Here is a 25,306-nt window from a genome sequence, read left to right as displayed (position 1 = left end):
GTGATCCGCGTTAACATTATGTACAACTGTATGAATTGAGGCTCTTTAAAACTAGGCCTCATTCAGCCATCCCATAATGTCCCGGGTTCAAGGCCACCATCCTTTATTGTTTCATGGATCAAGAAGTGAAGCAGGCCACCCCATATCTGGGAGATCTTCCAGTATTGAGGATGTTTAAAACAAGAGATCCAATTCCACTACTGCACAATATAATCAAAACGGTTGAAACAACAAGATACACCATCCACAATCAAGAAAAAACTTTTTTTTCTTAAACCAACTGTTGGTAGGACCATGATCATTTGGTGACGCAGAAGCTAGAACGCCACTTTCCAGTTGCCCTCTAGCTTCTTCGTCACCAAAATATAATTATGAGCGTGAGGAAAGCAGAGCTACGTCACGTCTCGTAGGCTAGATGATGGGATTCCATCTCTGCTGTTCTTCATCTCCAGCTGCGCAAGGCACAGGTGCCTTCGGCTGTACTCCGGGTCTAAGTACCAACGCTAAGATGCCAACTTTAGTTCTGCAGACAAGCAGGCTGCCGTTGATACTCATATGGACTATGTACTTTAATGGACTTGTGATCGCTTTGGATGCCTCTTTCTATTGCATTAAAGGTAAAGTGCTTCTTATTTATGCCAGTATAAATGTTGTAGAATATAAAAGTTTGTTCTTTTTGTAAGTTGTATATGTTTATGTGTAAATGTTTCTGAATACATAGTTCCTTATCAGAATGTATTAACTGTACTGTTTCTCATTGCTCTAGGACAACGAGTAGCTAATCGGGCTAAAAAAATATGTGAACCATGCAGTGAAGGTTATTATCAGCCTGCAGCCAGTGATTCCGAATTCTGTGTGGGTTGCACAAATTGCGATGAAAGTAGGTCTAATAAAATGAACATCAAGCATTTTGAATTTAGGTGTTGATTTCAAATATGACTGAGACTAGGGTGATATTCAACAAAATACCTAACCACTCATTAATTTACATCTAAGGATTCATAGACTATCATCCCGCTTTACTTTCATTTGCCTAAAGATGATATATTATATAACCATTATATTAATCATCCTCATACAGATGCGCTTGTTGTTATAGAATAGTGAAATGTTTTCTTTATTCTAGAACGAGGGAGTAAAGAAGAAAGGCCGTGTACCCTCACTGCGAACAGAGTCTGCCGCTGCCTTAAAGGGTTCAGTCCCAGTGAGGATGACTCTGCCACTTGCAAATGTGAAAAAGGTTCCGGGAAATCGATGGACGGTAACACAAGGAACACAGCAAAGATGTTTATGTGTCGATCACACTTGGATAAAGTCAAATTGATCAATGTAATAAATGCACTGCTTTCTTTTTCCCCGGTCATCAAGAGTGTCGAGAATGTGGAGAAGGCTATTTCTCCACCAGAATTGATTCAGATTGCAGGCCATGGACGAAGTATGTAACCATTCTACATCGATGGCTGTTTTTATAACTCACATATAGAGCGACTCACCACAATAAGTTCTGTTGCTTCAAAAGAGGTCTTGGCCTACCCTATCTTATGACCCCTCTCCATCCGACAGATGTACAGACAACAAAGTGCGGATCAATGGCAGCAAGACATCAGATGTTGTCTGCCATGACCATTTGCCTCCTATCACAATGACCCCTGGGTTGAAGACTGAGACCACCTCCTTCAGGACACTCCATACGTCCCCGCCTCCAGAAATCAGCACACCCAGAGCATTACCTCATCAGAAGGCACCCGCCAATAACACACCGGCTGCAGTCCACAACAGAAAAAACCATGGTGTGAATTTAACCTGTTCTGTCCTGTTGGGTATTCTAGAAGCCCCGTGTGCACTTTTCAGGGATGATGTCATTGAGGCTGTGTTTTTCTTCCTTCTCACAGTCATTGGGGGGCTCGTTGTTGGAGTCGTTGTTGGACTGCTTATACTGACTGCTGGGGCAATTAGATTCAGAGGTATGCTTTGTGCCAAGCATGATTAATACCAAGTGCCCAAAATGATGTACACTCTAGATGTCGTGTGTCTATTTTAATCTTACAGGAAAAAACATGTTATTTGAACAGTGTAGGTTTATCAACACCATTTATTAGTTTCGTTTCTCTCTCCTTCTTTTGTTCCCAGCGAAAGAGGACCCAGTGTGTAAAAGCCCCATCAAAGAAACCCAGCAAGAAAAATTTCATTTAATGGACACAGTATAGACTTCTATACGTAGCTCAGATGGCTGGGCTGAACTTCGGTTATAGTGGAACCTTTTCAAACGTCTAGGCTTAGCCTAGAGCCACCTCTTCAACGACTAAGAACAAACGTCTATTAACCGTCCATATGTCATCCAGGCTAAATTATAGCTAATTTGGGCTATCAGTGATAGTTAAACAAACTTCTAGGCTTTGCCTAGCCTTCAGTAAGACATTTCTATGATTCATATGGACATCTGAAAGCCATCTATACAATGTCAAGGCCATATCACGGTTCATGTTTACCTGAGATTTACACATATTTGTATTAATTAATATAGATCTATTTTCTGCCTAAATCTACAACAACTTTTACAAAAAATGTAATATTCAAATAAATTGTAACCTCATTGGCATGTTGTAATGTCTGTGTTTATTGAGAATTATGTGCTGTCTCTGGTTCATACAACTGGGTATAGGATTCCCATTTAGTTTAATACTTATAGACCATTAATATAACTAGACCAAATAAGTTGAGTGTTTAACAAATAACTAGTAACCTCTGTGCTCTTTCTGTATCTGTAAAGGTCAGGTATTTACCTAAATAAGCCTACGTAAACTTAAGAGAATTTCCGCTGAAGGGAAACGAGCATCTTACCAACCACAATCTAAAGCAAAGGTGATAGCCTCTGATTTGGTTAGCTGCTAGGTTATAACTATTTCACTCCCCGTCTCCTGTGTAGGCCCCCTATATTTTCTAATATTCTAATATAAAAACAACAAACATACGATTGGGGCAACATTGTCAAGGGAAAACATAATTGGTTGACTCACATGCGTTGTGGGGTACACAGCACATGATTTAATACGGAAGTGTGTTTTACGGGAAGGCGACACTGGTCTGTGACCGCAGCATGTGCACCTTAAGTGACCAAAATAACCAGTCGTGGGCTTTCATATTACACAAGTTCGCAGACGGTTACTGCCTCATGGACTGTTTAACCTAGCCTTGGAACAGAACAAACGGACTATCTGCGTGCTCATGTTTAAATTGCTCTCTTAAAATGAGCTCTTTAATTCTGTGCTTCGGACTTCTATGTTTTCTTGATGCTTGGGCTGTACATTTTGCTTTGTCCTGCGGGGAGCTGCAGTTTCAGAGTGCAGAAGGCAGGTGCTGTAAATCCTGTGGTAAAGGTAAAACTGAATTTTGTATTCATTTAAAAAATCATTGTTCAAAATGGTGAAATGACAAACCTGTTATAATCTAAACTGTTATTAAGGCATAACCGTTACATTATCAATTATTTCATGTTTTATTGGATATCTCCATGGCTTCTTTTGTTTCCCTCCAAATGTTTCTTCACATTGAAGAATGCTAAATGATATCTCTTTTTTCAAAGGTAAATATGTCTTGGTGGAGTGTTCTAAAGACCATGAGACCGAATGTCTTCCATGTAAGCCAGGAACTTACAAGGACAGCATCAGCCCTTCCAAGTGTCAATCCTGCCTTACGTGTTCAAACAGTAAGACATCTATGCCCTAATTAAAATACAAAGGATATTCAAGGAAGAGTTATGGGAGGTGTTTTTCTGTTTTTGCGGTGAAAATTGTTTTCTACTTTAGTGAGTTTTATCGGAACTGAGGGCTTAACCATTGTACCCAACTATGATTCAAAGTCACGGTTGATTTTTAACCTTTGTCTGCAGAAACACTGGAACAATGTACAAAAACCACAAATGCAAAGTGCTCCTGTTCTGAGGGCTATATGTGTTCAGACGAACACTGTTCCAAGTGTGAGGTGAAGAAAAGATGTCAACTTGGGGAGAAACTTAAGCGTAAAGGCAAGAGACATGACACTACTTTTTTAACCATTATAATACAACTATAATACAGTACAATACAACAAAGTCTAATATGAACAATACACATTATTCTTGCTTAAAGTTAATGTCCTAAAATGGGAATTTGCAAACATTAAGAAATGTAGTTCAAGTGAATTAAAGTTGAATCGTTCCAATAACAAATAATTTTAAAACTGACGTAATGACTAACGTACCAGTTTCTTCTAATTCAGGAAATAAGGATTTTTCATACGAATGTGAACCGTGTCCTGATAAAACATACTCGGACACGCACGACGGCAACTGCAAATCAATAACTCAGTGAGTCAGTATAGTGAGTAGACACCACTTGTACCCTGCTTAGATGTTTCTGTGGCTTTAATATGTTCAATGTGTGAATTCAACAGGTGCAGTGACAGCGGCCTCTTTGAAGTCTTTCCAGGAAACAAAACCCACAATGCAAGATGCTCTCTATATGGTATGCTAGCAGACCTTCGTCAGAATTTCCGGTACCAAGCACAACTGATGTACACATTCTAAATAGTGAGACAGTGATCACATTTCTCTAACCAGATGCAGAGGTACCATATCGGTGGGAATCAACGATCAGTGTCATTAACTTGGCTTGTAGCATCTTGCTGCTGCTCATCCTTCTCTATGCCTGTGTGAAGAAAACTATGAGGCACACACATGGTTTGTACTCCATAATCCTGCATTATGGTTTTTTTTCCCAGTAGCTTGAGTTGTGAGAAATCTAAATTGGAGCTGAATAAAATTAAATCCCTGGATGGAATGATATCCAGAGATGGCCACATTTTAATCTTTTAAAACGTTGTAGTATCTGGAGAAAATAGCTGCAGTAGAAAAGTGACATAGCTCAGATTTGGTCATTTTGAGTCAACAAGACAAGCACTTCTCACATAAAGATGACTTAATATGTGTCCATTCCCAATCTTAGATTTGGTAAGTATATCATTAATATTGTATTAAATAGTGTAATAGTAATATTTAGCATTGAAAACTATTTTCTAGAGGGTTCAATGTGGAGACCAAGTTTTTGGGAAATTACTTGTATTTAAAAACATGCAATCTCCATTTCTCTAGCGAACGACATTGCTGTGTTTGCCCCTGTATCTACAACCACACCAGAATATCCATACCCAAAAGAGGAGATTGGAGAAAAGTTTTCCATTTGCCAACTATGATGTTCTGATGCCATGATGTATCCAAGGACAATATTATTGGTGACTTACAAAGCATTTAGAAACTAATATAGATCTGAGAACACTTGTTGACTCAATAGATATGGTTATCAAAGAGATACATGGGTTTGAAAGGCTATATAGTCAGTGTCACTATGTCCCCATTGTATTTGTGACAATTTAGCTGCTTATTTTCTGCAGTATGTACGATGATGTATTTTTTCATATCTATATTTTTTTATTTTATTGAATGTAATATATAACTATCCTGTCCATGGTGAGTAGAGACAGTTGACGTTGAAGGGCTTAACAAGTTGCACAGATGTGGCAATTCTTTCTGTTGGACTAATTAGACGTACAATGGCAAGCTTTTAAAATCGCACAATTCCTACAGAATTGTCCATAATGCTAAAGCATTGTGGTAGTGCTGAGCTTGGATTAACTTAATAAAAAAACAATCATAACATTTCCTTTGTCTTCAACCGGCATATGTTTTTGTATTTAATTTTGAATTTGCATGTTGTATTTGCACATAAGTCTTTGCTTATGTGTTGCTTTGTCAGTATCTCTTCTCTATCTTTGATAACTATCAACCACCTTTTCTATCTTAAATAGGTGAACATTCGTAAAATATAATGTCTTACTGCCGAGATAGTCTTGAGGCAAGAACAACTAGGCCTACTTAAAGGTACAAAATGTAATATTTCGGCATTCAAATATGTGAAAAAGACTATTTCTTGGGTACTTGCAGTATCCCAAATGTTTTCAACCATTGCTAAACTCAGGTTTATCTGACATTTAAAATCGAAACGTCCCAGGCAATCTTAATAGCGTAATTTCCCCTACCACTAGCATACGGGAACAGAAAGTAAGTAAGGAAGTCGGCGACCTAGATATTTATCCACTCTATCGCCTCTGTTGTTTTTTTCATTCTATTGTTTTTATTGCTAATTCTTGATGGAACACGATTATTAAGTCCAGTTTGCAGGGACTTCTGAAACCGAAGCTGTCCATGTAAAGCAGAAAACCTACTTGTGAATCAAATGACCCAAGACATAACCTGACAAGAGGAGAGATAGCCTACGAGTCTTAATAACGAGTAACGCATTTGTATAATGTCTCAGACATTGCGTTTGTATTACACTCAAGAAAATCTAATTATTGGGTAAGGACCATCGCAAGTTGGACCTCTGGCGCCCTCCTAGGTCCTTTGCGGCAGTTGTTGTTCCCGACACCGTCGAAGAGACGTTTATGTTGGTTGGTTATTATGAGTGTGTTTCGGTGTGTCATGTGTGTGTTCAATAAAGGCAACTCTCTGAGTCGTGCGGTGTAAGGGGCGCGAGAGTTGCATAACATCCCTTGCCCACTGCATCCGTCCGTTGACGGATCTCATTGACTTTGCATGGGGTGATCCCGAAATGCATTTTGGGTCCGTCCATTCCGTCGGCTCTGTCTCTTGCGTTCCGAAGTTGAGAACATTTTAACTTTTCAGGCTGCAATGCAACGGATCCGTCAGCCAATCAGATCGTGGCTTCGTCGGCAAATACCTCTCCCTGCAGGGACTGGTGCCGGAGTGTCTGGGGCAGCATGTCCGCCTCACCCGGCCCCAGACCCTCGATGAAGCTCTGGACCAGGCAGAACGGGCTGAGGTGGAGCTGTGCATCCGTGGACGCAGCTGGGGCAGCCCTCCCCCTCGGCACAAAGAACGTGGGGCTCCAATCCAGGCAGCGGAAGGACCGGGTCCGGACGGCCACCTTTTCCGCCACCGACACGGCTGAGGCTTCCCATGCGCTGTGCGAATGGACTGTCCGTGAGCTGCAGCAGTGTCGGCAGCTGGGGCTGGTCGAGGACTGCGGGTGGATGGGGCAGCGTGCCACCCATCCTCGTCCCCGGAGGGATCGAGGAAGCCGGTGGCGGGCCAATGTATTTACCCTGTAAAAGAAGTGTATCATCAACATGCATTCAGTACCCACTAGGCTTCGATTTCACCCAAGGCTGAATTACATCTTTTCCTAAACGTTGGTCATCAACGAGGTCGTAAAGTAGTAACTTCGGGTACATCTGTCTAAATCAGGGGTCTCCAACCTTTTTTCAACTGAGAGCTACTTAGAAAAAAATTAAGTGGCCAAGAGCTACTTGCATCACATCGCACATATTTATTAATGAACTGATTAATAAATGCATGAATTTATTATGCATTTATTAACTGATTAACTGATTAACTGATTAATTAATCACACGTGCTTCTGTTTGTACACGTGTGAAATTGCAATACACAATGCTTATCAAAAATAACTCAACTCTAATACAATAACTTAATAACTCAACATCAAAGGTCCAAGAAAACATTAGTACACTCACTCTTTTTAAAACTTAGTGAGATGACTGGCACTGCATGGAGTCCTTCTGTTTGTACACGTGTGCAATTGCAATACACAATGCTTATCAAAAATAACTCAACTCAATAACAATAACACAATAACTCAACATCAAAGGTCCAAGAAAACATTAGTACACTCACTCTTTTTAAAACTTAGTGAGATGACTGGCACTGCATGGAGTCCACCAAAGAGGTGTATGCTGGAGTGTATGCGCTCAGGTTCACTCTAATACAGTCATTTAAATGTTCATCTGTCAGTCTTGTTCTGAATTTAGATTTGATGACATTCATGTCAGAAAAAGCAGCTTCACAAAGGTATGTCGAACCAAATAAAGCAGAAATTTTAAGTGCTGCTTGGTGAATGTTCTTGTAGTTTTCTGGGTCTACAAGGCTCCAGAAATGTTGTGAGTGTTGCTGAGACTTAAGCTGAACATGATTCTGGAGATTTATAACCTCCATCTCCATCTCCACAGGATTGACAGTGAACAGTTCAGCCATCTTTTCTGAAATCTCTGTGATGTCTACCTCCATGAATGGGTTGGCAATGAATGCCAGACATGGCTCCAGCTTATCAAAATCATTGAACCTATCCTCAAACTCCTGGCCTAGCTTTGACATGAGGTCACAATATTTATTGACATCCAAAACAAAGTCAGCCCCTGCATGGCTATCTAACATCTTAACTACTGTTGGGAAGTGTTGCAGTCTTTTGTTTTTCAGTTGCTGGAGGTAGAATGACAGTTTTGCTTTAAAAGCCTTAACAGCACTGATCATGTCCGAAATTGTTCTGTCTTTACCTTGTAACTGGGTGTTGAGCTGATTGAGTTTCTCTGTCATGTCTGTCAGGAACGCAAGATCAAGCAGCCACTCAGCATCAGACAAAAGTGTAGTGTCCTCCTCTCTTGACTCCATGAAAGCCTTGATTTCGTTCAGCAATGAGCAGAAGCGATCCAGTATTTTTCCTCGGCTCAGCCACCTCACCTCAGTGTGGAGAAGGAGATCACTGTGTTCAGCAGACAGTTCCTGGAGGAGCAGTTTGAAGCTTCTGTGCTGCTTGGCCTTTGCGCGAATGGAGTTGATGATCTTAATGACAGGTGTCATCACATGATCAAATCTCATGACTTTGGCGCATATAGCCTGCTGGTGAATGATGCAGTGATAGTTCACAATTTTAGGAAAGTCCGGGTCGGCCTTGCACAGTGCAATAAATCCTGAGTGGCGTCCTGTCATAGCTGGTGCGCCGTCTGTTGTAATAGACACCAGCTTTTCAATAGGCACGTTATGTTCAACGAAGTACTTTTTCACAACGTTGTAAATATCGACTCCTCTGGTTGTGGTTTTTAGTGGAAGCAACGTTAAAAACTCCTCTCTGGTGGAAGCGTCTTCGAAAACCATCCGGACAAACACAGCCATCTGAGCGGTATCAGCCGCATCCACCGACTCGTCACATTGAATTGAAAACCATTTGCATTTAATCATGTCCCGCTCCAACTGACCCACTGCATCGGCAGAGAGCGCAGACACTCGCCGTGCCACTGTGTTTGCGCCAAGCTGTACATCAGCGATAGCGGACATGATTTCAGTCTTACTTTTATGGTCCTTGAATAATGTGTCGGCCACCGCTGTCATTGCTTCCTTCACCATCCCGCCATCGGTGTATGGCTTCTTGTGTTTTGTCAAAATGTGCGCCACTTTAAATGATGCCTCCGTGGCCGCGTTGGCTTTCTTCGTCGGTCCGATGAATAAACATTGCTGTTTTTTAAGGTTTGCTTTCAGCTGGTTCACTTTCTCAGTCCGTGAGTGCTGCCTGCTGGAAAATCCCGCGCAAAGTTACCGTGGACTTGAGTGTGGTGGCGCTCCACGTTACCTCTTTTGCCGACCGAAACACTGCTCCCGCATATGAGGCACACACACTTGTCCTTCACGCTAGTAAAGAAGAACTCGCATTCCCACTCTAAATGGAAATGGTATGTTTTCTGCTTTTTCTTGACTTGGCCACCTTGGTTTTCCATCTTTGTTGTTTGTGTAAAGTTCTGCTAATACCACCAAACTCCTCACTTTAGCTTAGCGAGCGTACAACGTCACTCAACGTCACAACGTCACTTTGGCTACATTTACACCGGACACCAATGTGACATATATGTGAACGTAAGTGAGATGAGGTGCATTTACTGTCGTCGGAATATTATTATTTTTAATTTTTTTAATTATTATTATAATTTTTTATTTTTTTATTTTTTTCGGTCAACCTATCAGGCGAGCTACTGAAAACCTGCCCGCGAGCTACCGGTAGCTCGCGATCGACGTGTTGGAGACCCCTGGTCTAAATAAACGTTTTTTTCTTCTGAAGTGTTTACAATCTTTATTCAATCATTGCGCCACGACCGAACTGACGGGGATATTCTCTGATATTATGAATCTGAAAGACTGCGTCGGGTTCTCCAACACTCTGGCACTTCCGCAGCAAGTAAAGACTCATAGTGGGGGTTATCTCGGTCATGGTGGCGAAGGAATGGGGGAAAGGAACTTTGGCTTTGACTCAGATTGAACCGCGACATGGAGGAGAAAGGGATAGTTGCTGTATGCGGGACAGCTGTCAGTTCACTTCGGGTCCATGTCATTTCTCCGACGCTCCATTGTTCCGACCTCTCGGTCGTATGCAGACTCCTCCGTCTGGACTCCTCCCGCTGCGCCACCACCAGAGGAGTACGGCCGAGAGGTCGGAACAATGGAGCGTCTAAGAAATGACATGGACCCGAAATGAACTGACAGCTGTCTACTGAAACATCTTTCTCGAATGCCGCCTGAGTTTGTTGGTGCTGGTGACGTAAAGAGGTCAGCCGGTGGCTCTACTATCAGTAGTTGAAATGGGTATAGCGCCACCTATCGTACCGGGGTATGACATGCTTCGGCCAATGAATCGATTTTCTCACCGCCATGTATACTAGGACAATTGCAGTTGTCCAATTGAGGAGCATAGTCGAACTACGGCTTTAATCGGATTAAGCTGTGCATGTAAACGTACTATAAGATTGGATTATTAAGATGCATGTATATGCCTTAGTCGGACTCAAATCGAATAGAATCGGGTTACTCATAGTCGAATTAAGACCCCTAGAATTTTCGATTGTTAGTCTAATTAAGCGACTGCATGTGCACGGCCACCGGAGGAGCTGCTCCGGTGGCCGTGCACAGATGGCAACAATCCCTTTCTTCACCATGTCGCGGTTCAATCTGGACTTCAGAGAGTTAAAGGACTTCAGAGACTCCAATTCCAACAATGGCGCGTCGGAGAAATAACATGGACCCGAAGTGACAGCTGTCACTTCGGGAGACATCTACTGAAAACCTCTTTCTCGAATGCCGCCTGAGTTTGTTGTTGCTGGCGACGTAAAGAGTCTTTTTGGTGTGATAATCTAAGTATTGTGTGATTCATAACATTGATTCCGTGCAGATTTTTACCAACACCCACAAACAGTGGGTGTTGATACAAATGGGGTAATAACCAAATTCAATGGCTTCATTTGGTTACGGATTCTATCTTTGCAAATAGTAAGAAGTAACGTATTTTTTACTAAAACTCGGCGGCCTCCTTTGGGGCGGACCTGGACCCAATGTCAGACTCAAACTAAAGAAACTAAAACACAACAATTCTTATTTTCATGGGATTACATACTAATTAAAACCTACTTCTGCCAAGTCCGTTCCACTAGCTTCCACAAAATTGTACACACTTGACCTTTAAAGCTGCGCTACTTGATATTTTAATACCACTAGATGGTAGCAGATGCAGGAATGGGCCTACAACAAATCACAATTATGTATTAAAATAAATACAGCAGATCACCCCCTCACTCTCTCCCAGTCTCCCACTCTTCTCCTTACTCCCCTTCACACACACAAACGCACGCACACACGCACGCGCGCGCGCGCGCGCGCGCTCACACACACACACACACACACACACACACACACACACACACACACACACACACACACACACACACACACACACACACACACACACACACACACACACACACGGCTGCCAATGCATTCTTGTAGCGTTCCAGACGGGGCGTTGTTGTGCACCTTGCAGTATTGATCATATGACAGCTCGCTGCTGCGAACTACTGGCAGACGCCTCAAATCACTGAGGAGCAACACACACGCCGAAGTTGAGTGTGACCACCACCAACATCAAGATGCTGACACTCATTAACCGGCTTTTGGACTGGCTCAAGTCTCTGTTTTGGAAGGAGGAGATGGAGCTCACGCTAGTTGGCCTGCAGTACTCTGGGAAAACCACGTTTGTTAACGTGATCGCAGTGAGTTTTACGATGCTAACTGACTGGAGCTAGGCAGCTCTGATGCTGCTCATTCCAACAGCGCTTAACGTGAATTGTAATTGCCTCTGAAACGTACAGTGCAATGTGTTTGTGCTGTCATTAAATGCCACATCGCGTTTAGTTCTTGCCGAGTTGATAACGAAAGACGTACATATGTATCTGAAGAGACACGTTAGCTGAGCCATGTATTCATCAAGAAAGCTACAGTTGCTTTGGACTGAGACTGACCTTTATTTAATGTGTGAGGGAAAGCACAGCATCACTGGCAAATAATTAGGTGTTGTTGGCTTATAATAAATGTATTATCAACTTTATCAATGCAATATACAGTCTGTCACTCCTTTTTAGTTTGGCCTAGGATAATCACACACAGGCACAGGCGTTGATCTAGTTCGAGATGATGTACAGACTTTCGATTCGGAACTATTAGATCCGTGACAATTAAATTGGTTAAATGTGAGAAAAGTTTGGGCTACTAAATAAAAAACGAAGGATACCAAAGCTGAGATTTTGTTGCATACTAAGACCTATTGCAATCTGAATGTTCAAAATATCCATCAAAACTGGATCTCACCATCCTATTAAATTCTGAGCGTTATTTTGCCACCGAGTCTAATAATATGTGAAATAAATGGCTTTCAAAGGGAACATGGCCAGGACAGCATTAGGACTTTTGCATGTCTTGTTTGTCTTTACCCTTCATTCAACTGCCTCAATGTTGTCCTACTAATTCGTGTTAGGAAAATGAAAATGGCCCAGCCCTTAATAATCACATTTTACTTTGAGACATGCGATTTGTTTTAAAAAAACTCCCTTGCAGCTATTGGGACAAAGACAGCGACATTATAGCCATAACATTCACTGGCAGTTTGGTTTCCCCTTTTTTCAAAATGGGTTGGATTAGGGGTGGTGCCTCTGTAGTCATAAGACTTCAGGAGTCATTTCCACTTAGCTGTGTCAGGTGACTCAGGCAAGTCATGGGTTTTGTACCAGACAATACACATGCTTCAGATTTGTACAGTAAAGGAGCACAGAAGCCAGGAAACACTGGCCCGAACATTAGTATTATTATAAAGAACCAAACGGATCGACACACACACACACACACACACACACACACACACACACACACACACACACACACACACACACACACACACACACACACACACACACACACACACACACACACACTAAATAATGGTCTTGTGCGATTTACGCATGCAATCCTGGATCGGACGTTTATTGTTCGTGTCACATCGACTTTTTTGTTTATTTAAGATTCGTTCAGGAACAATAATGTTGAAAAGAGTATGAGTTGTTGCTTTCTGACTATTTATTTCATCCATGCACAAACATATTTTAAATGGTATTATCCTCTTTCCTAATTATATTTATTAATTCATTTTTAATTCCAGTCTGGTCAGTTCTGCGAAGACATGATTCCTACCGTGGGGTTCAACATGAGAAAGGTCACCAAAGGAAACGTGACCATAAAGGTGGGTTCTTGGTGTTATTCCCAGCTGTTCCATTGACTTCTGTGTACATAACCAGTGAAACCTGCCTGACAACATTAAAAAGTTGTTGACCGGCCTACGTGCCCGTCCCATTGAGGCGTCACGGGTATAGCTCATACAATTAATCGTTGTGCGTTGATACATTACAGTAGAGGCCAAACAAGTGCAGAGGTACATAACTGCTAGTGAACGTGCGCGAGATGGAGATGACCAATAATGACCCAATCACTGCTCTCGCTCACGGTTCATAGGGCGATTTTTCGTGCCCCCCACATTTTTTCATACATTTCTTATCGAAGTTTACGCAGCCTGCGCTTTAAGCTCGTTCATGTTTCTGCACGTGAACGACTTCATGGTTGTCTAGGCTTTACGCTCGTGCATGTTGCAGACAATATGCAACAGCGACCCCATGGGGTCACACATTAGAATGGGAAACAGAATACGGTGTAAAAACGGCGCGTCAATTTCATCAACGTCATGCGTCGACTTTCCGCATAGTAAACCATACATGAGTGTTGTATTAAGTCCTTTCACGTGTTGGCGATTACAGGTCTGGGATATCGGTGGGCAGCCCAGGTTCAGAAGTATGTGGGAGCGCTACTGCCGGGGAGTCAACGCGATTGTGTGAGTTTCTCATAATTTGGTCACGCTGACTGACTCCCAGAGGTTGTGGTCCAACTATGGTTTAGTACTAACAGAGTTAGGAGTATACAAAAAAAACCGCAATGTTGTTTTGTTCTGAAAGATGGGGCATTATTATTATTTATTTTTAATTTTGCAGTATTGTCTTTTTTCACAGATACATGGTTGACGCAGCAGATTGTGAGAAGGTGGAGGCATCCAGAAATGAGCTTCATAATTTATTAGACAAGCCTCAGCTACAAGGAATACCAGTGAGTGGTTAAGCCTAGTCTGGTTTAAGGATGTATTTATTAATGTGTTTGGCGCACGTATACTCGTTTCATGGACTCTTCCTAGTTCTATGTTTGCGTTTGACCTTTTTTCAGGTTCTTGTACTGGGCAACAAAAGGGATCTCCCTAGCGCTCTAGATGAGAAGCAGCTTATTGAGAAGATGTGAGTATTAACAGTATGAGGGGATTCATATTTAGTGTATTTGATTTTTCTTCGATTAGTCTCCCGTCAAATACGTCTTCTTGCTATGTTGATGTTTAAAAAGCTTTTAATGCTGTATGATGTCAAGTCGGGGAACGAGCCATTGACTGTTATCATTGCATATTGATATCCACTCAGAAGTAGTCATATATGTAGTGTGGATGTTTTTAATAGTGAAGTGAGCTACATGAAATTTGGCTTATACGGTAGCATTCTTTATTTATTTTTACTATTAATATTATTGTAATGTTTGGAGCTTTCTTTTGTTGACCTAAAGTAGTTATGTTTTCCAAGGTTAAACGGCGCCCCCTTCTGGCAATAGTACAAAACGGCACATTCATTAAAGGAAAGGGTCTACGTATTTATTTTATGAGAACGTTTCTTCATAGGAACTTGGCAGCTATTCAGGACAGAGAAATATGCTGCTACTCTATTTCCTGTAAAGAGAAAGACAACATAGGTAAGTAACCGGTTTTGGGGTTTATACGTAATGAATAATATGAACTAGGTATATAATGTATTGTCTTCATAGCTATATTTTTGTTGTCTGTTCATTCATTGTAAACAGTTTTTTTAAAAGTTGCAATATGAAGTTATTAATATGCATATATATTCAGTTCAAAACCTATGATTGTATTCTATGCTTCCGCAACTTGTTTTGAGACTCGAACAACAAGCCACCATAAAGGTCTTTATTATAAAAGGAAAAAAAGCGGACCCAATTGTCTCCATGCTCTCAGATATCACACTTCAATGGCTCATCCAGCACTCAAAATCTCGGAGGAGCTGAGAGAACCGGAAGTGTTGCCAGCGCTGGTCGCCACCTTACCCCAATGCCACGTCCTGTCCACGCTGCAATGGTGTACAGTCCCGGTCCCCAGCGCACTGTTAACCCCTCTTCTGGTATCCCCACATGTTAACCCCTCTTCTGTTAGCCCCACATGTTAACCCCTCCTCTGGTATCCCCACATGTTAGCCCCTATTCTGTTAGCCCCTATTCTGTTAGCCCCTCTTCTGTTAGCTCAACATCTGTTAGCCCCACAGATGTAGGGGGGGGGGGGGGGGGGGGGGGGGGAGGAGGAGGGAAGAGACAGTTGCTGGGGGAAGGGGGGGGGGAAGCGAGAAGAATAAAAAAAATCAAAAGCCTGTCCACCTTATACCCCCAGTACGGCGGCCCTGCTAGCAGTCATCCAATCTCCCTTTCCTTAATCAAAGGAGTTGGTTTTTTGGTTACCCTCAAGGTCATTAAAAAACGAGGAACAAGTGCATTAAATATGGTTGTTAGCAGAGCAGGTATGTGTAAATATCTTGCTTAAAATATTTTTTAAGCGTGTGAGATATGTGTTCTATTTAAAGTTTGAATGTACAGAAGGCTTGAAGTTGGATGTGTGTCAGTGTTTGTGGTTCGCATTGCGCCTGGCGGAGTTTTGTTGTGCGGTCCTGCAGCCGAGGGGAGGGAGAATCTAAAGTGCCTTGGGCAGCATCGCCCCTCGGAGCACAGCAGCCTCTGCCTACCCAAACAAGTCAGAATACCACTAAAATGTATACGTGAAATAAAAGGGCATGCTTTTTAATTTGGTGGTTGACTTATTTTTCCTTCTTCAATGTGCATTATGTGCCTACCTACCCGTCCGGAAGTTATGATGCGGTTCGACTCCCAGCTCACTGAATCATATTTTGTTTAGTTTAACAATTAAAGCCGCCACCGCAAGTTTACAAAAGCCTAAGCAACTTCTTCCCGTTTTAAGGACATGCTTACATATTTATTTTATTTGCCAGAGACAATATCTACATAAATTGATTGTATTTAATCAAAATTGAACACCTTTTTGGGGGTATTAAATTATTTATTTTGCTTATTGAGTCATTTTACTATTTGATTCATGAACTGCCATTGAAACCCTACTGTTGCCATCCTCAACAGTAGGGTTAGGGCTAGTCAACTGGAAGCACTTGCATGTAGTCTCACGACCCAACATTGCATTTAGAGCAGCTGTTTCCTTCTTGTGGCTGTTTCCTATTGGCCTAGATTGCAGCACTCAAATTTGCCACGATACCCAAACCAGACCCGAACAGGACCCGTCATGTGAAGATTGACACGTCACTAACCAATGATCGAGCCAATGAGGGTTTCGGTGGGTTGTGACGAAACTACCGAGAAGCCAATCACACGCCTTACATGGCCTGACGCCATTGTTGACAGGAAGCGTACTGGGGCTGAAGCAGCTATCCCGATCAGACCCTTGCCCATCCAAAGTTTCATTAACGCACGTCTATCTTTTTGAACGTTTGTAAGGTCGAATAATAATGATTGGTGAGAACGAACCGAGGAAAAGATGCAATGGAGGTCAATAGTAGTCGGTCTGGTCGTGTTGAGGCTGTCTCTCAGCTGTGTGGTGTGGCTAGCGTTTGGACTTGGACATAATGTGAGCTGGGGCTTTAACTTCCCTCTGAATTTTAACCTGCAGACTTTGGATCTTAAGCTATTCAAAGACGAAACGGAGGCTTTTAAGGGTAATTCATGGTCTCAGCGCATACCGAGTGGAAAGTATGACGAGCCAAGGACCTCCTGTCCAAAGATTGGAGAAGACTCTCCTCAGAAGTCCTACATGAACTTCTATGATGGGAATAAGGACGAATATGTCAAGCGGTACAACACCTTTCCAGATACTCTTAAAGCGCAAATGAAGGCCCAGGCAAAAGACATGTTCTATTTTGGATACGACAATTACATGAAATATGCCTTTCCTGAAGACGAGCTCAATCCAATTGATTGTCGGGGCCGAGGACCAGACGTCCTGAACCCGTGAGTCCTATTGTCAATCTACAATGAGCAGTCCTGTTATTTATCTACAATGAGCAGTCCTACTAAGATCTACAATGAGGAGCCCTAGTATTGATCTAAAATGAGTATTCCTATAATTGATAATCAATGAGCCGTCCTATTATAATCGATGTACAATCAGAAGTCCTATGTTGATCTACAACAAGAAGTCTTGTGTTAGGAACACAACGCTTTACAGCCACAGTGATAACCCTTGTCATTCTCTTTTAAACGTTCATCAAACTCACATTACGTTTGTAATCTGGTGACAGTGATTAAACTCGTGCATGTATACACCACAGTACAGAATAGTTATTATTTCGAGTCTGCACGAAACGCGGTTAGGTCTCACATTGCTGGCACATTTTGGTGACTCCCTACTGGGGTTCTGTTTAGCTTCTTTAATGTCATGTACCGCTGCTTCTATGCCAGCAGAGTGCCACCAATATGTTTGTTTCACTGCTGTCATTTCAGGTCAAACATCAACATAAATGATGTTTTGGGGAACTACTCGTTGACATTGATTGACACCCTAGACACATTACTGGTAAACTATTTCTAACGCAGAGTTTCTGTTATACGTATAATGTTACTGTAATGTATATTTATCCTTAGTAAAGCTTGATTAGAATATAGAGAAAACAATGAGCTGAATTGCACAAGTCTAACAGGTACTTTTTAAAATAATATATTATGGAGCTATTGCATATTCTTCTCATATATATTCTCATCAGAGCCTTTCATTGGCTGGCCATTCCACAGCTATGTTACATTATCATCGACAAAGCTATGCTGTTGCTGTGTGATTTTCCCACGTTTGTTTTCTGATGCAGTGATCTGCTGCACTATCATGGGATAGGAAGTTTCTACTATAACCATCAATTGTAGTTTGTAGTACTAAGACAGGCATGATAACCTCATACACCTTTTAAATGTGAAAAAAAACAACACAATTATGGGCTTTTCTTTCCATGTATACCTTTAAAAGAATATCAATGAAAACATTATCATTGTTCGGCATTTGCCTTCATCTAAAGTAACTTTGTTGAAGTGACCTGGAAACCAAAAGATACTTACTAGAAATAACCCAACTATCCTGTGCGTTCTGAAGCAGGTAGGTTATGAGAGCTGGTAACTCTTTCGTTAATCCGTTTGAGGACAATCCGTTTAAAAACAGCAAGACTAAAGCCATTAAGCCATATCAATGTTAAAACCGCAAGCACACTTCGAACATTATAAAGGCTGGTTAAGTCTTACATGTCCTGTGTCGAGGGGTGCTTTGAATGATGCATTAGCTTGACCATATTGTAACAGTTATGTACTATATCCTCTTCCAAGGTCCTTGGCAACATCACAGAGTTCCAAAGGGCTGTGAAGCTGGTTATAGACACGGTGTCCTTTGATAAGGACTCCACCGTGCAGGTCTTTGAGGCAAACATCAGGTACTCCATTTCTATCCAGTCAAATATCATACTTTCCTGTAACAACATCAGTTAAGCTACAGTTGCTTTTAGTCAACATACCGTACATAAAATGTTATGTTTGCAAACGTCCACCTTTCAAGCACAGTTGTCTCTCAATGTGATAAGTAATTACTCTTCTTTGTAAGTAATGCATTGCTGGTGTCTTATCTCCTTGATGACATGATGTTAATGTTTCTGAGATGTCTTCCTTCCAGGATCCTGGGCAGCTTGATCTCCTCCCACATCCTACTGACCGACCCAAAGCACCCTTTTGGCGACGTTGGCATCGAAGGCTACGACAACGAGCTACTCCACATGGCCCACGACCTGGCCGTGCGCCTGCTGCCTGCCTTCGAGAACACCATCACAGGCATTCCTTACCCCAGAGTGAGCCACACCACCTCTCTGCTTACACTCAAGCTGGTGGTTAGCTAGCTAGCGACATGTGCTGTCGGCGGCTAAGCTACCAACACTTTGTTCCTATCCTGGGTTGGGGGGTTAGTACAAGGTCACACATTGTCAGATTGGGACCTGTTCTTTATTGCTAAGAATTGCAGTTTCATAAATGGAGGAAACACCTTTCACATTCATACCTTGAGGCGATGATGCAGCCTATAGTGTAAGCACTCTTTGGTTCATATGTTTAACGTCCGCCCTGACACCATGTTTTCAATTAAGCACTGATATTTCTGAATAAGGGTAGCTTATACTGGATCCGTTCATCATGTTCCTGTGAGTTAGCCTCCCTTTCTAACTCAGAGGAGACTCAAATGCTAGTGAACCCTTGATAGCGCTCACACACATGCCCCCCCCCCCCCCCAGGTGAACCTGAAGACGGGGGTGCCGGCGGACAGCATCAACGAGACGTGCACAGCGGGCGCGGGCTCCCTGCTGGTGGAGTTCGGGATCCTGAGCCGCCTGCTGGGGGACTCCACGTTCGAGTGGGTGGCCCGGCGGGCCGTCCGGGCCCTCTGGAGCCTGAGGAGCAAGGAGACGGGCCTGCTAGGTCAGAGGAAGGGGAGAGGGGAGAGGGGGGACGGGCCTGCTAGGTCAGAGGACGGGGAGAGGGGAGAGGGGGGACGGGCCTGCTAGGTCAGAGGACGGGGAGAGGGGAGAGGGGAGAGGGGAGAGGGGGGACGGGAGAGGGGAGACGGGAGAGGGGAGAAGGGCCTGCTAGGGGAGGGGAGAGGAGAGGGGAGACGGGGAGAGGCTAAGGGTTGAGCCTCAGCATGTGGAGGCTTGTGTACTTGCTGCCTCTGACTAAAGGAAAACATTTTGATAAATGTAGATTAAAAAAAACGTAGTTTTCCCATCTTCATGTCTCTCTCTCTCTCTCTCTGTCTCTCTGTCTCTCTGTCTCTCTCTCTCTCTCTCTCTGTGTTTCATCCCCAACCTGCAGGCAACATTGTGAACATCCAGACAGGCCAGTGGGTGGGCAAGCAGAGTGGTGTGGGCGCGGGCATGGACTCCTTCTACGAGTATCTCCTGAAGTCCTACATCCTGTTTGGGGAGAAGGAGGACTACAGGATGTTCCAGGCTGCCTACGAGAGCATCCAGAACCACTTGAGAAGAGGGTGAGCCCAGGCGTGACTCACAGGCCATGAAGGGGACCCTTTAACCTGAGATCCCGGCTGAACAACCGGAAGTCGTTGTTGTTATTGTTTAGCAAATAGTGTATTTCAAAACTATTATTTTGCAATTTGAACGCCCGCAGCATCGGCCATTTTGGCTTTGGATTTATATTAATTTAATATTGTTTTCTGATATATTTAATTCTTTACTAATTTGAAGCCCTTTTTTGAATGACTTTTCTAGATTTATCAAGCAAATGGACCTCTCTCAATGCCATTCGTGACTGAATTCCTACTCTTAAGAGAATCACATTTCTGGAAACGGTCTGCGTTTCCTGGTGATTAGTTTTGGGCGGCAATAGAGGCAACAGTGCTGAGTGACGTTCTTTTCTTCCCAGGAGAGAGTCGTGTAATGAAGGAGAGGGCGACCCACCCCTCTACGTTAACGTTAACATGTTCAGCGGGCAGATCATGAACACCTGGATCGACTCCCTGCAGGCCTTCTTCCCAGGGCTCCAGGTCGGTTTGTGTACACACCCAGTGGACTGACACGCTCATGTACGCATGCCTTAACAATCAGTATCGGTACAGGTGTTTCTGCTTGTACTGTGTTAGGGTTGGTCAGGACTTTATTACACAGACATAATTACACGTGAGTTTTTAGAAATTCACTCAATCACTTCCATAAGGTGGCAGCACATGTCTAAAGTAGAACATAATGAGTGAAGCACAACCACTAAGTTACTGTTGTAACTTATTAGTAGCGGCAAAAACAATAAATAAATTGTATATAATAACAATAAATATAATTTCAATTTGCCAGAACATCTCATAAACACGAATTCCATTAGTCGGTTAGTAGAAAATGACACCGGTATAAGCTTGCATACCGCACCGGTTAAGACAGGAAAACCGGCCCAGCCTACCATGCATTGATCCAGAGCGTTGCACGTGACCTGCGCTCCCTAGGTTCTGAGCGGCGATGTGGAGAACGCCATTTGCCTCCATGCCTTCTACTACGCCATCTGGAGGCGATACGGCGCTCTGCCGGAGCGGTACAACTGGCAGCTGCAGGCCCCCGACGTGCTGTTCTACCCCCTCAGGCCTGAGCTGGTGGAGTCCACCTACCTGCTCTACCAGGTGAGGAACACGGCCCAGACCGGAGGAGAATGGGGGTTCAATGGTTCTGTTAAAAATACAGTTTAAAAAAAAGAATAATAATAGGACTGAACCATTTGAGGAAATAATCGAATTGCGATTATTTCTAACAATATTAAATTGCGATTAGTATGCCTTTTTTTTTAGTTTTTTGTTCCTTATGTTCTGTATTATTCACTCAACAAGCAATAAATCATTCTGTATTAGGACCAACACAGCATTGGAAGTAGTCAACATTTGAACTGCTCTTTCCTTTAGGCAAGGCCTGTGTTGAGATGAACTGATGCATGAATTTATATTCTAAAGTGGTAAAATGAGCTGCTCTTTTTTCTCTCTTCACTCAGGCGACAAAAAACCCGTTCTACCTTCATGTCGGAATGGATATTCTCCAAAGCCTGGAGAAAAATGCCAAAGTCAGGTAAGTTTTGAGCCATGTCCTTTCGTCGCTGATGACATCCGTAGGCGTTTTGATGTGGACTGTTCTAAACTTAAGGGTTTCATTGCAGATGCGGATATGCAACTCTCCACCACGTCGTGGACAAGTCCAAAGAAGATCGGATGGAAAGCTTCTTCCTCAGCGAGACTTGCAAATACCTTTATCTGGTGCGTTTTATTTCATCGCAATTCAATTACATTTTTTATAGCCCTACATCCCAGGGACAGTCTCGAAGGGCTTAACAGTCCCATATATTTACGACATTTCGCCCAATCAGTCACTTGGCATTCACCCGGCACATTGAAACTTGAACACTTCTTTTGCAGCTCTTTGATGAGGACAACCCGCTGCACAAGTCTGAGAACAAGTACATATTCACCACCGAGGGCCACATCGTGCCGATAGACCAGCGCTTCAGGGAGAAACAGTGGGAGGACCTCTTCCCCTTGGAGGAGGGAGAGACGCCCGAGGATGAGCCACAGAATCCGCCTAGCAACACAAGCAACGTAAGGCGTGAGCCCATCATGGTAGCTTTTAGCCATGTTCACCTGTCATGTTAGCCTTTAGCCATGTTCACCTGTCATGTTAGCCTTTAGCCATGTTCACCTGTCATGTTAGCCTTTAGCCAATGTTCACCTGTCATGTTAGCCTTTAGCCATGTTAGCTTGCCATGTTAGCCTTTGGCCATGTTCACCTGTCATGTTAGCCTTTAGTCATTGTAGCTTGGCATGTTAGCTTGCAATGTAGCCTGGAGCCATGTTCATCTGTCATGTTAGCCTTTATTGGGGCATCCGTGGCATACTGGTGAAGGAGTTGGACTGGTAACTGGAGGGTGGCCAGTTCGAATCCTGAGAAAATCCACGGATGAGGTGCCCTTGAGCAAGGCATCTGAAACCCCCACCTGCTCCCCGGGCGCTGCACCGCGGCAGCCCACTGCTCCAGTAGTGCCGGTGTGCCCCCGTGTGTGCCCCCATGTGTGTGGACCTCTGTGTGTGTATGTGTTCACCGGCTACCCGGATGGGTCAAAAGCAGAGAAAGAATTTCCCCCTAAAAAGGGATGAATAAAGGACTTGACTTAACTTTAGCCATAATCATCTTCCATGTTAGCCTTTGGCCATGATGATCTGTCCTGTTAGTCATTACAATTATACTTCATAATACATGGAGAGAAACTGTGCTTTTCGGCGTTGTCCATAACATGTTTCTTAAGGTGGCCCGCGTTTACCTCTCCTCTCTCCTCCCTAGTGTGGCCGGATCCCCGACGCGCGGCGCTTCGCTCTGCCACTGAAGAGCGTCTACATGAGGCAGATAGACCACATGGTGGGTTTGTTCTGAACCTGCAGAAGAGCAGCGCTTCGGCCACAACCTAGGGTTCTCCCCCCCCCCCCGCTGCCTGTCTGAGTGTTACCCGTGTATGTACAGAAGGGATTCCCTGTTTTAACACATTTTGTACTCCTGATGAGCTCAGGTCCAAGGTAGTCAATAATGGTGCCAAACGAGTCATGGAAATTGATTGTACTTCATTGCTTATTTTCTTTCTCTCTGTATTGATTAAAGTGTTTAGTGTCTTGACTCGAATAGAGAGAGACAATTGTGGAACGTTGTGGGAATTGTACTTCCAAGTTTTAAACTGTGACCAACAGAGGTTTATGTGGTGGTTTTTATAAGAGCGACTCTTTTCGTAATGAACAAACTAATGGCACGTCGAGCACATGTTGGTGTCGGGAGTGTTTACGTTTACACACACACACACACACACACACACACACACACACACACACACACACACACACACACACACACACACACACACACACACACACACACACACACACACACACACACACACACACACACACACACACACACACACACACACAGAGAGAGAGACATACAGACACGATACCAGTTACAGAACTGTCCTGAATTCACACTATAACACTTTCGTGTGCCTCATTGCTGTGTATTGTGCTCTTGAAGAGCAACATCAAGGTGTCTTGGATTTGATGCCTCAATTTGGGCTTTTTAATTGTATTTAATTGTATTAATTAAATTAAAGAAAATTCTTGGTCTTAAACTCTTCCATAAGATAACTTTCTAATGTCCCCACTAGAACATCAGAGTAGTTTATACACAGACTTGGATCTGCTACTGTGCACCTTTTTTATTTAACTCTATGTACCTCATGTACTACAATGTGCTGTCTCTGCAAGGAGTTCTTTATGCAATAGGTAAAGTTAGATGTGGGGCAGAATGGGACTTTATTTTTTTCTGAAACCTCAGCTGACCTCAGATTTTCTATGGTGAGAGTGAAATATACACATAAAAACAACGCCCCTTTTTTTGCATGCATGCTCATCTCAGGCTGCTTGTGACTTGACGTCTTGCAGTAAGCCAACTGATGTACCTTGACCATAGGAGAGGAAGGTCTAGGGGGACCTGTGCTATTGTTGAAGTGCCTTAAACATTTTTTTAAGCCCCTTCTAGAGCTCATTCACTGTTGTTTGATATTGATGATTGATTTTGACGTTTTTTTCAGCCACTATTTATTTTCCACAATGGCAATCATTCCATACTTTACGAACAGTACTCCTAATGTTATGGAATTCCGCTCCTTCCTTCTTAGAACACAACAGAAAAAGCCATAAAGTGTATCATTTTTGTATCAATTGACCATGCACAGCTTGCGCCTCATGTGGTAATCTTTGTCATTGTTTTTCCGATTTGTAAAGTGGTTTACTAGCACGCAAGCATGGAGGTATAAGGCTGCAGAGAAGTCATCAGTTAATATATCCTCACTAAATTGTGCAAAATTATGTCTATTGTGTGTAATGTGGTAAGAACTCAGGGCATAAATGAGTAATCTCGTCCATAAAAAACTGTCTTAAAGGTCTGCTCTGCCAGTGGTTTCAATCTGTTGTTCTTTTGAGCGCTGTAGCTATTTATGATCTTACTTTTGAAAACGTTTGTCTTGGGGCAAAACAAAGCACTCGGTTCAAGTATTTACATCTCTTTGCACTTTGGGTGTTTATCATTTGTATTGGGTTAGTGTTTTCAAGTATAAACAATCCTGTAACTTAACGTTTCATCGAAGCACAGCTACACCAAATCTCAAGTATTGGGAGTATTGGGTAATAGGAGTCGGTGATTTGTTAGTCCACCAGATAATCCTCATTCAATATTACACACCAAACCCTTATGTGTCCACCACTTGAAGGCTTAGCTCAGACCGTTCATCTCGACGATGTCAAAACAAAACAGTCTTCCG

At 42.9% G+C, this 25,306-nt stretch overlaps 4 protein-coding genes and 2 long non-coding RNA genes across 8 annotated transcripts; 5 read left to right on the top strand and 1 right to left on the bottom strand.

The window, feature by feature from the left end:
• Positions 1 to 389: 389 nt before the first annotated feature.
• si:ch73-361p23.3 (tumor necrosis factor receptor superfamily member 4) lies at positions 390 to 2,597 on the top strand. Of its 2 annotated transcripts, XR_003979088.1 has the most exons (7): positions 407 to 617; positions 767 to 880; positions 1,127 to 1,261; positions 1,369 to 1,435; positions 1,564 to 1,790; positions 1,893 to 1,964; positions 2,131 to 2,597. XR_003979088.1 is itself a non-coding variant. In XM_030373804.1 (6 exons), exons 1-6 carry the CDS (start codon positions 416 to 418, stop codon positions 2,205 to 2,207), a joined length of 996 nt encoding a protein of 331 aa, XP_030229664.1. In that variant the 5' UTR covers positions 390 to 415; the 3' UTR covers positions 2,208 to 2,597. The 2 variants fall into 2 exon arrangements, 1 of the variants encoding a protein (XP_030229664.1); XM_030373804.1 differs by having other exon boundaries at positions 390 to 617; positions 1,564 to 1,964.
• A 167-nt stretch (positions 2,598 to 2,764) lies between these two features.
• Positions 2,765 to 3,907, top strand: LOC115556631 (uncharacterized). Its single transcript, XR_003979090.1, has 3 exons — positions 2,765 to 3,377; positions 3,584 to 3,706; positions 3,890 to 3,907. It is a non-coding gene; the product is annotated as an uncharacterized LOC115556631 (long non-coding RNA).
• Positions 3,908 to 4,259: 352 nt separating this feature from the next.
• Positions 4,260 to 5,696, top strand: LOC115556630 (uncharacterized). Its single transcript, XR_003979089.1, has 4 exons — positions 4,260 to 4,345; positions 4,432 to 4,502; positions 4,598 to 4,717; positions 5,129 to 5,696. It is a non-coding gene; the product is annotated as an uncharacterized LOC115556630 (long non-coding RNA).
• Positions 5,697 to 6,746: 1,050 nt separating this feature from the next.
• On the bottom strand, positions 6,747 to 9,395 carry LOC115557107 (general transcription factor II-I repeat domain-containing protein 2). The gene is made up of 2 exons (XM_030374693.1): positions 8,060 to 9,395; positions 6,747 to 7,076 (listed from the first exon to the last, which is right to left on the bottom strand). Exons 1-2 carry the CDS (start codon positions 9,248 to 9,250, stop codon positions 6,747 to 6,749), a joined length of 1,521 nt encoding a protein of 506 aa, XP_030230553.1. The 5' UTR covers positions 9,251 to 9,395.
• Positions 9,396 to 11,682: 2,287 nt separating this feature from the next.
• Positions 11,683 to 16,160, top strand: arl8ba (ADP-ribosylation factor-like 8Ba). 2 transcript variants are annotated; one of them, XM_030374153.1, is made up of 7 exons: positions 11,683 to 11,934; positions 13,374 to 13,454; positions 14,023 to 14,096; positions 14,272 to 14,365; positions 14,480 to 14,547; positions 14,976 to 15,046; positions 15,327 to 16,160. In XM_030374153.1, exons 1-7 carry the CDS (start codon positions 11,812 to 11,814, stop codon positions 15,374 to 15,376), a joined length of 561 nt encoding a protein of 186 aa, XP_030230013.1. In that variant the 5' UTR covers positions 11,683 to 11,811; the 3' UTR covers positions 15,377 to 16,160. The 2 variants fall into 2 exon arrangements, with proteins under 2 accessions (XP_030230013.1, XP_030230014.1); XM_030374154.1 differs by lacking the exon at positions 11,683 to 11,934 and adding an exon at positions 13,101 to 13,266.
• Positions 16,161 to 16,755: 595 nt separating this feature from the next.
• On the top strand, positions 16,756 to 24,941 carry edem1 (ER degradation enhancer, mannosidase alpha-like 1). The gene is made up of 12 exons (XM_030374151.1): positions 16,756 to 17,392; positions 17,885 to 17,957; positions 18,749 to 18,852; positions 19,089 to 19,260; positions 19,696 to 19,879; positions 20,273 to 20,447; positions 20,843 to 20,963; positions 21,414 to 21,584; positions 21,947 to 22,020; positions 22,109 to 22,205; positions 22,365 to 22,544; positions 23,284 to 24,941. The coding sequence occupies exons 1-12, from the start codon at positions 16,923 to 16,925 to the stop codon at positions 23,371 to 23,373; spliced, it is 1,911 nt and encodes a 636-aa protein (XP_030230011.1). The 5' UTR covers positions 16,756 to 16,922; the 3' UTR covers positions 23,374 to 24,941.
• The last annotated feature ends 365 nt before the right edge of the window (positions 24,942 to 25,306 follow it).

Source organism: Gadus morhua, chromosome 13 (genome assembly GCF_902167405.1).
Source record: "Gadus morhua chromosome 13, gadMor3.0, whole genome shotgun sequence".
Classification (NCBI taxonomy): domain Eukaryota; kingdom Metazoa; phylum Chordata; class Actinopteri; order Gadiformes; family Gadidae; genus Gadus; species Gadus morhua.
Note: the sequence above shows the minus strand (reverse complement) of the source record. Positions and strands in the feature narration are given on the sequence as shown.

Coding starts and splice junctions, on each gene's coding strand:
- LOC115557107 (XM_030374693.1), bottom strand. CDS start 9,250: ATGGTGAAGGAAGCAATGACAGCGGTGGCCGACACATTATTCAAGGAC. Junction 7,077..8,059: donor CTGTGGAGATGGAGATGGAG/GTTATAAATCTC, acceptor ATCCACCCGCAG/TCCTCGACCAGCCCCAGCTG.
- arl8ba (XM_030374153.1), top strand. CDS start 11,812: ATGCTGACACTCATTAACCGGCTTTTGGACTGGCTCAAGTCTCTGTTT. Junction 13,455..14,022: donor AAGGAAACGTGACCATAAAG/GTGGGTTCTTGG, acceptor TGGCGATTACAG/GTCTGGGATATCGGTGGGCA. Junction 14,366..14,479: donor CTCAGCTACAAGGAATACCA/GTGAGTGGTTAA, acceptor ACCTTTTTTCAG/GTTCTTGTACTGGGCAACAA.
- si:ch73-361p23.3 (XM_030373804.1), top strand. CDS start 416: ATGATGGGATTCCATCTCTGCTGTTCTTCATCTCCAGCTGCGCAAGGC. Junction 881..1,126: donor TTGCACAAATTGCGATGAAA/GTAGGTCTAATA, acceptor TCTTTATTCTAG/AACGAGGGAGTAAAGAAGAA. Junction 1,965..2,130: donor TGGGGCAATTAGATTCAGAG/GTATGCTTTGTG, acceptor TTTTGTTCCCAG/CGAAAGAGGACCCAGTGTGT.
- edem1 (XM_030374151.1), top strand. CDS start 16,923: ATGCAATGGAGGTCAATAGTAGTCGGTCTGGTCGTGTTGAGGCTGTCT. Junction 19,261..19,695: donor CAGGCATTCCTTACCCCAGA/GTGAGCCACACC, acceptor CCCCCCCCCCAG/GTGAACCTGAAGACGGGGGT. Junction 21,585..21,946: donor CCACCTACCTGCTCTACCAG/GTGAGGAACACG, acceptor CTCTTCACTCAG/GCGACAAAAAACCCGTTCTA.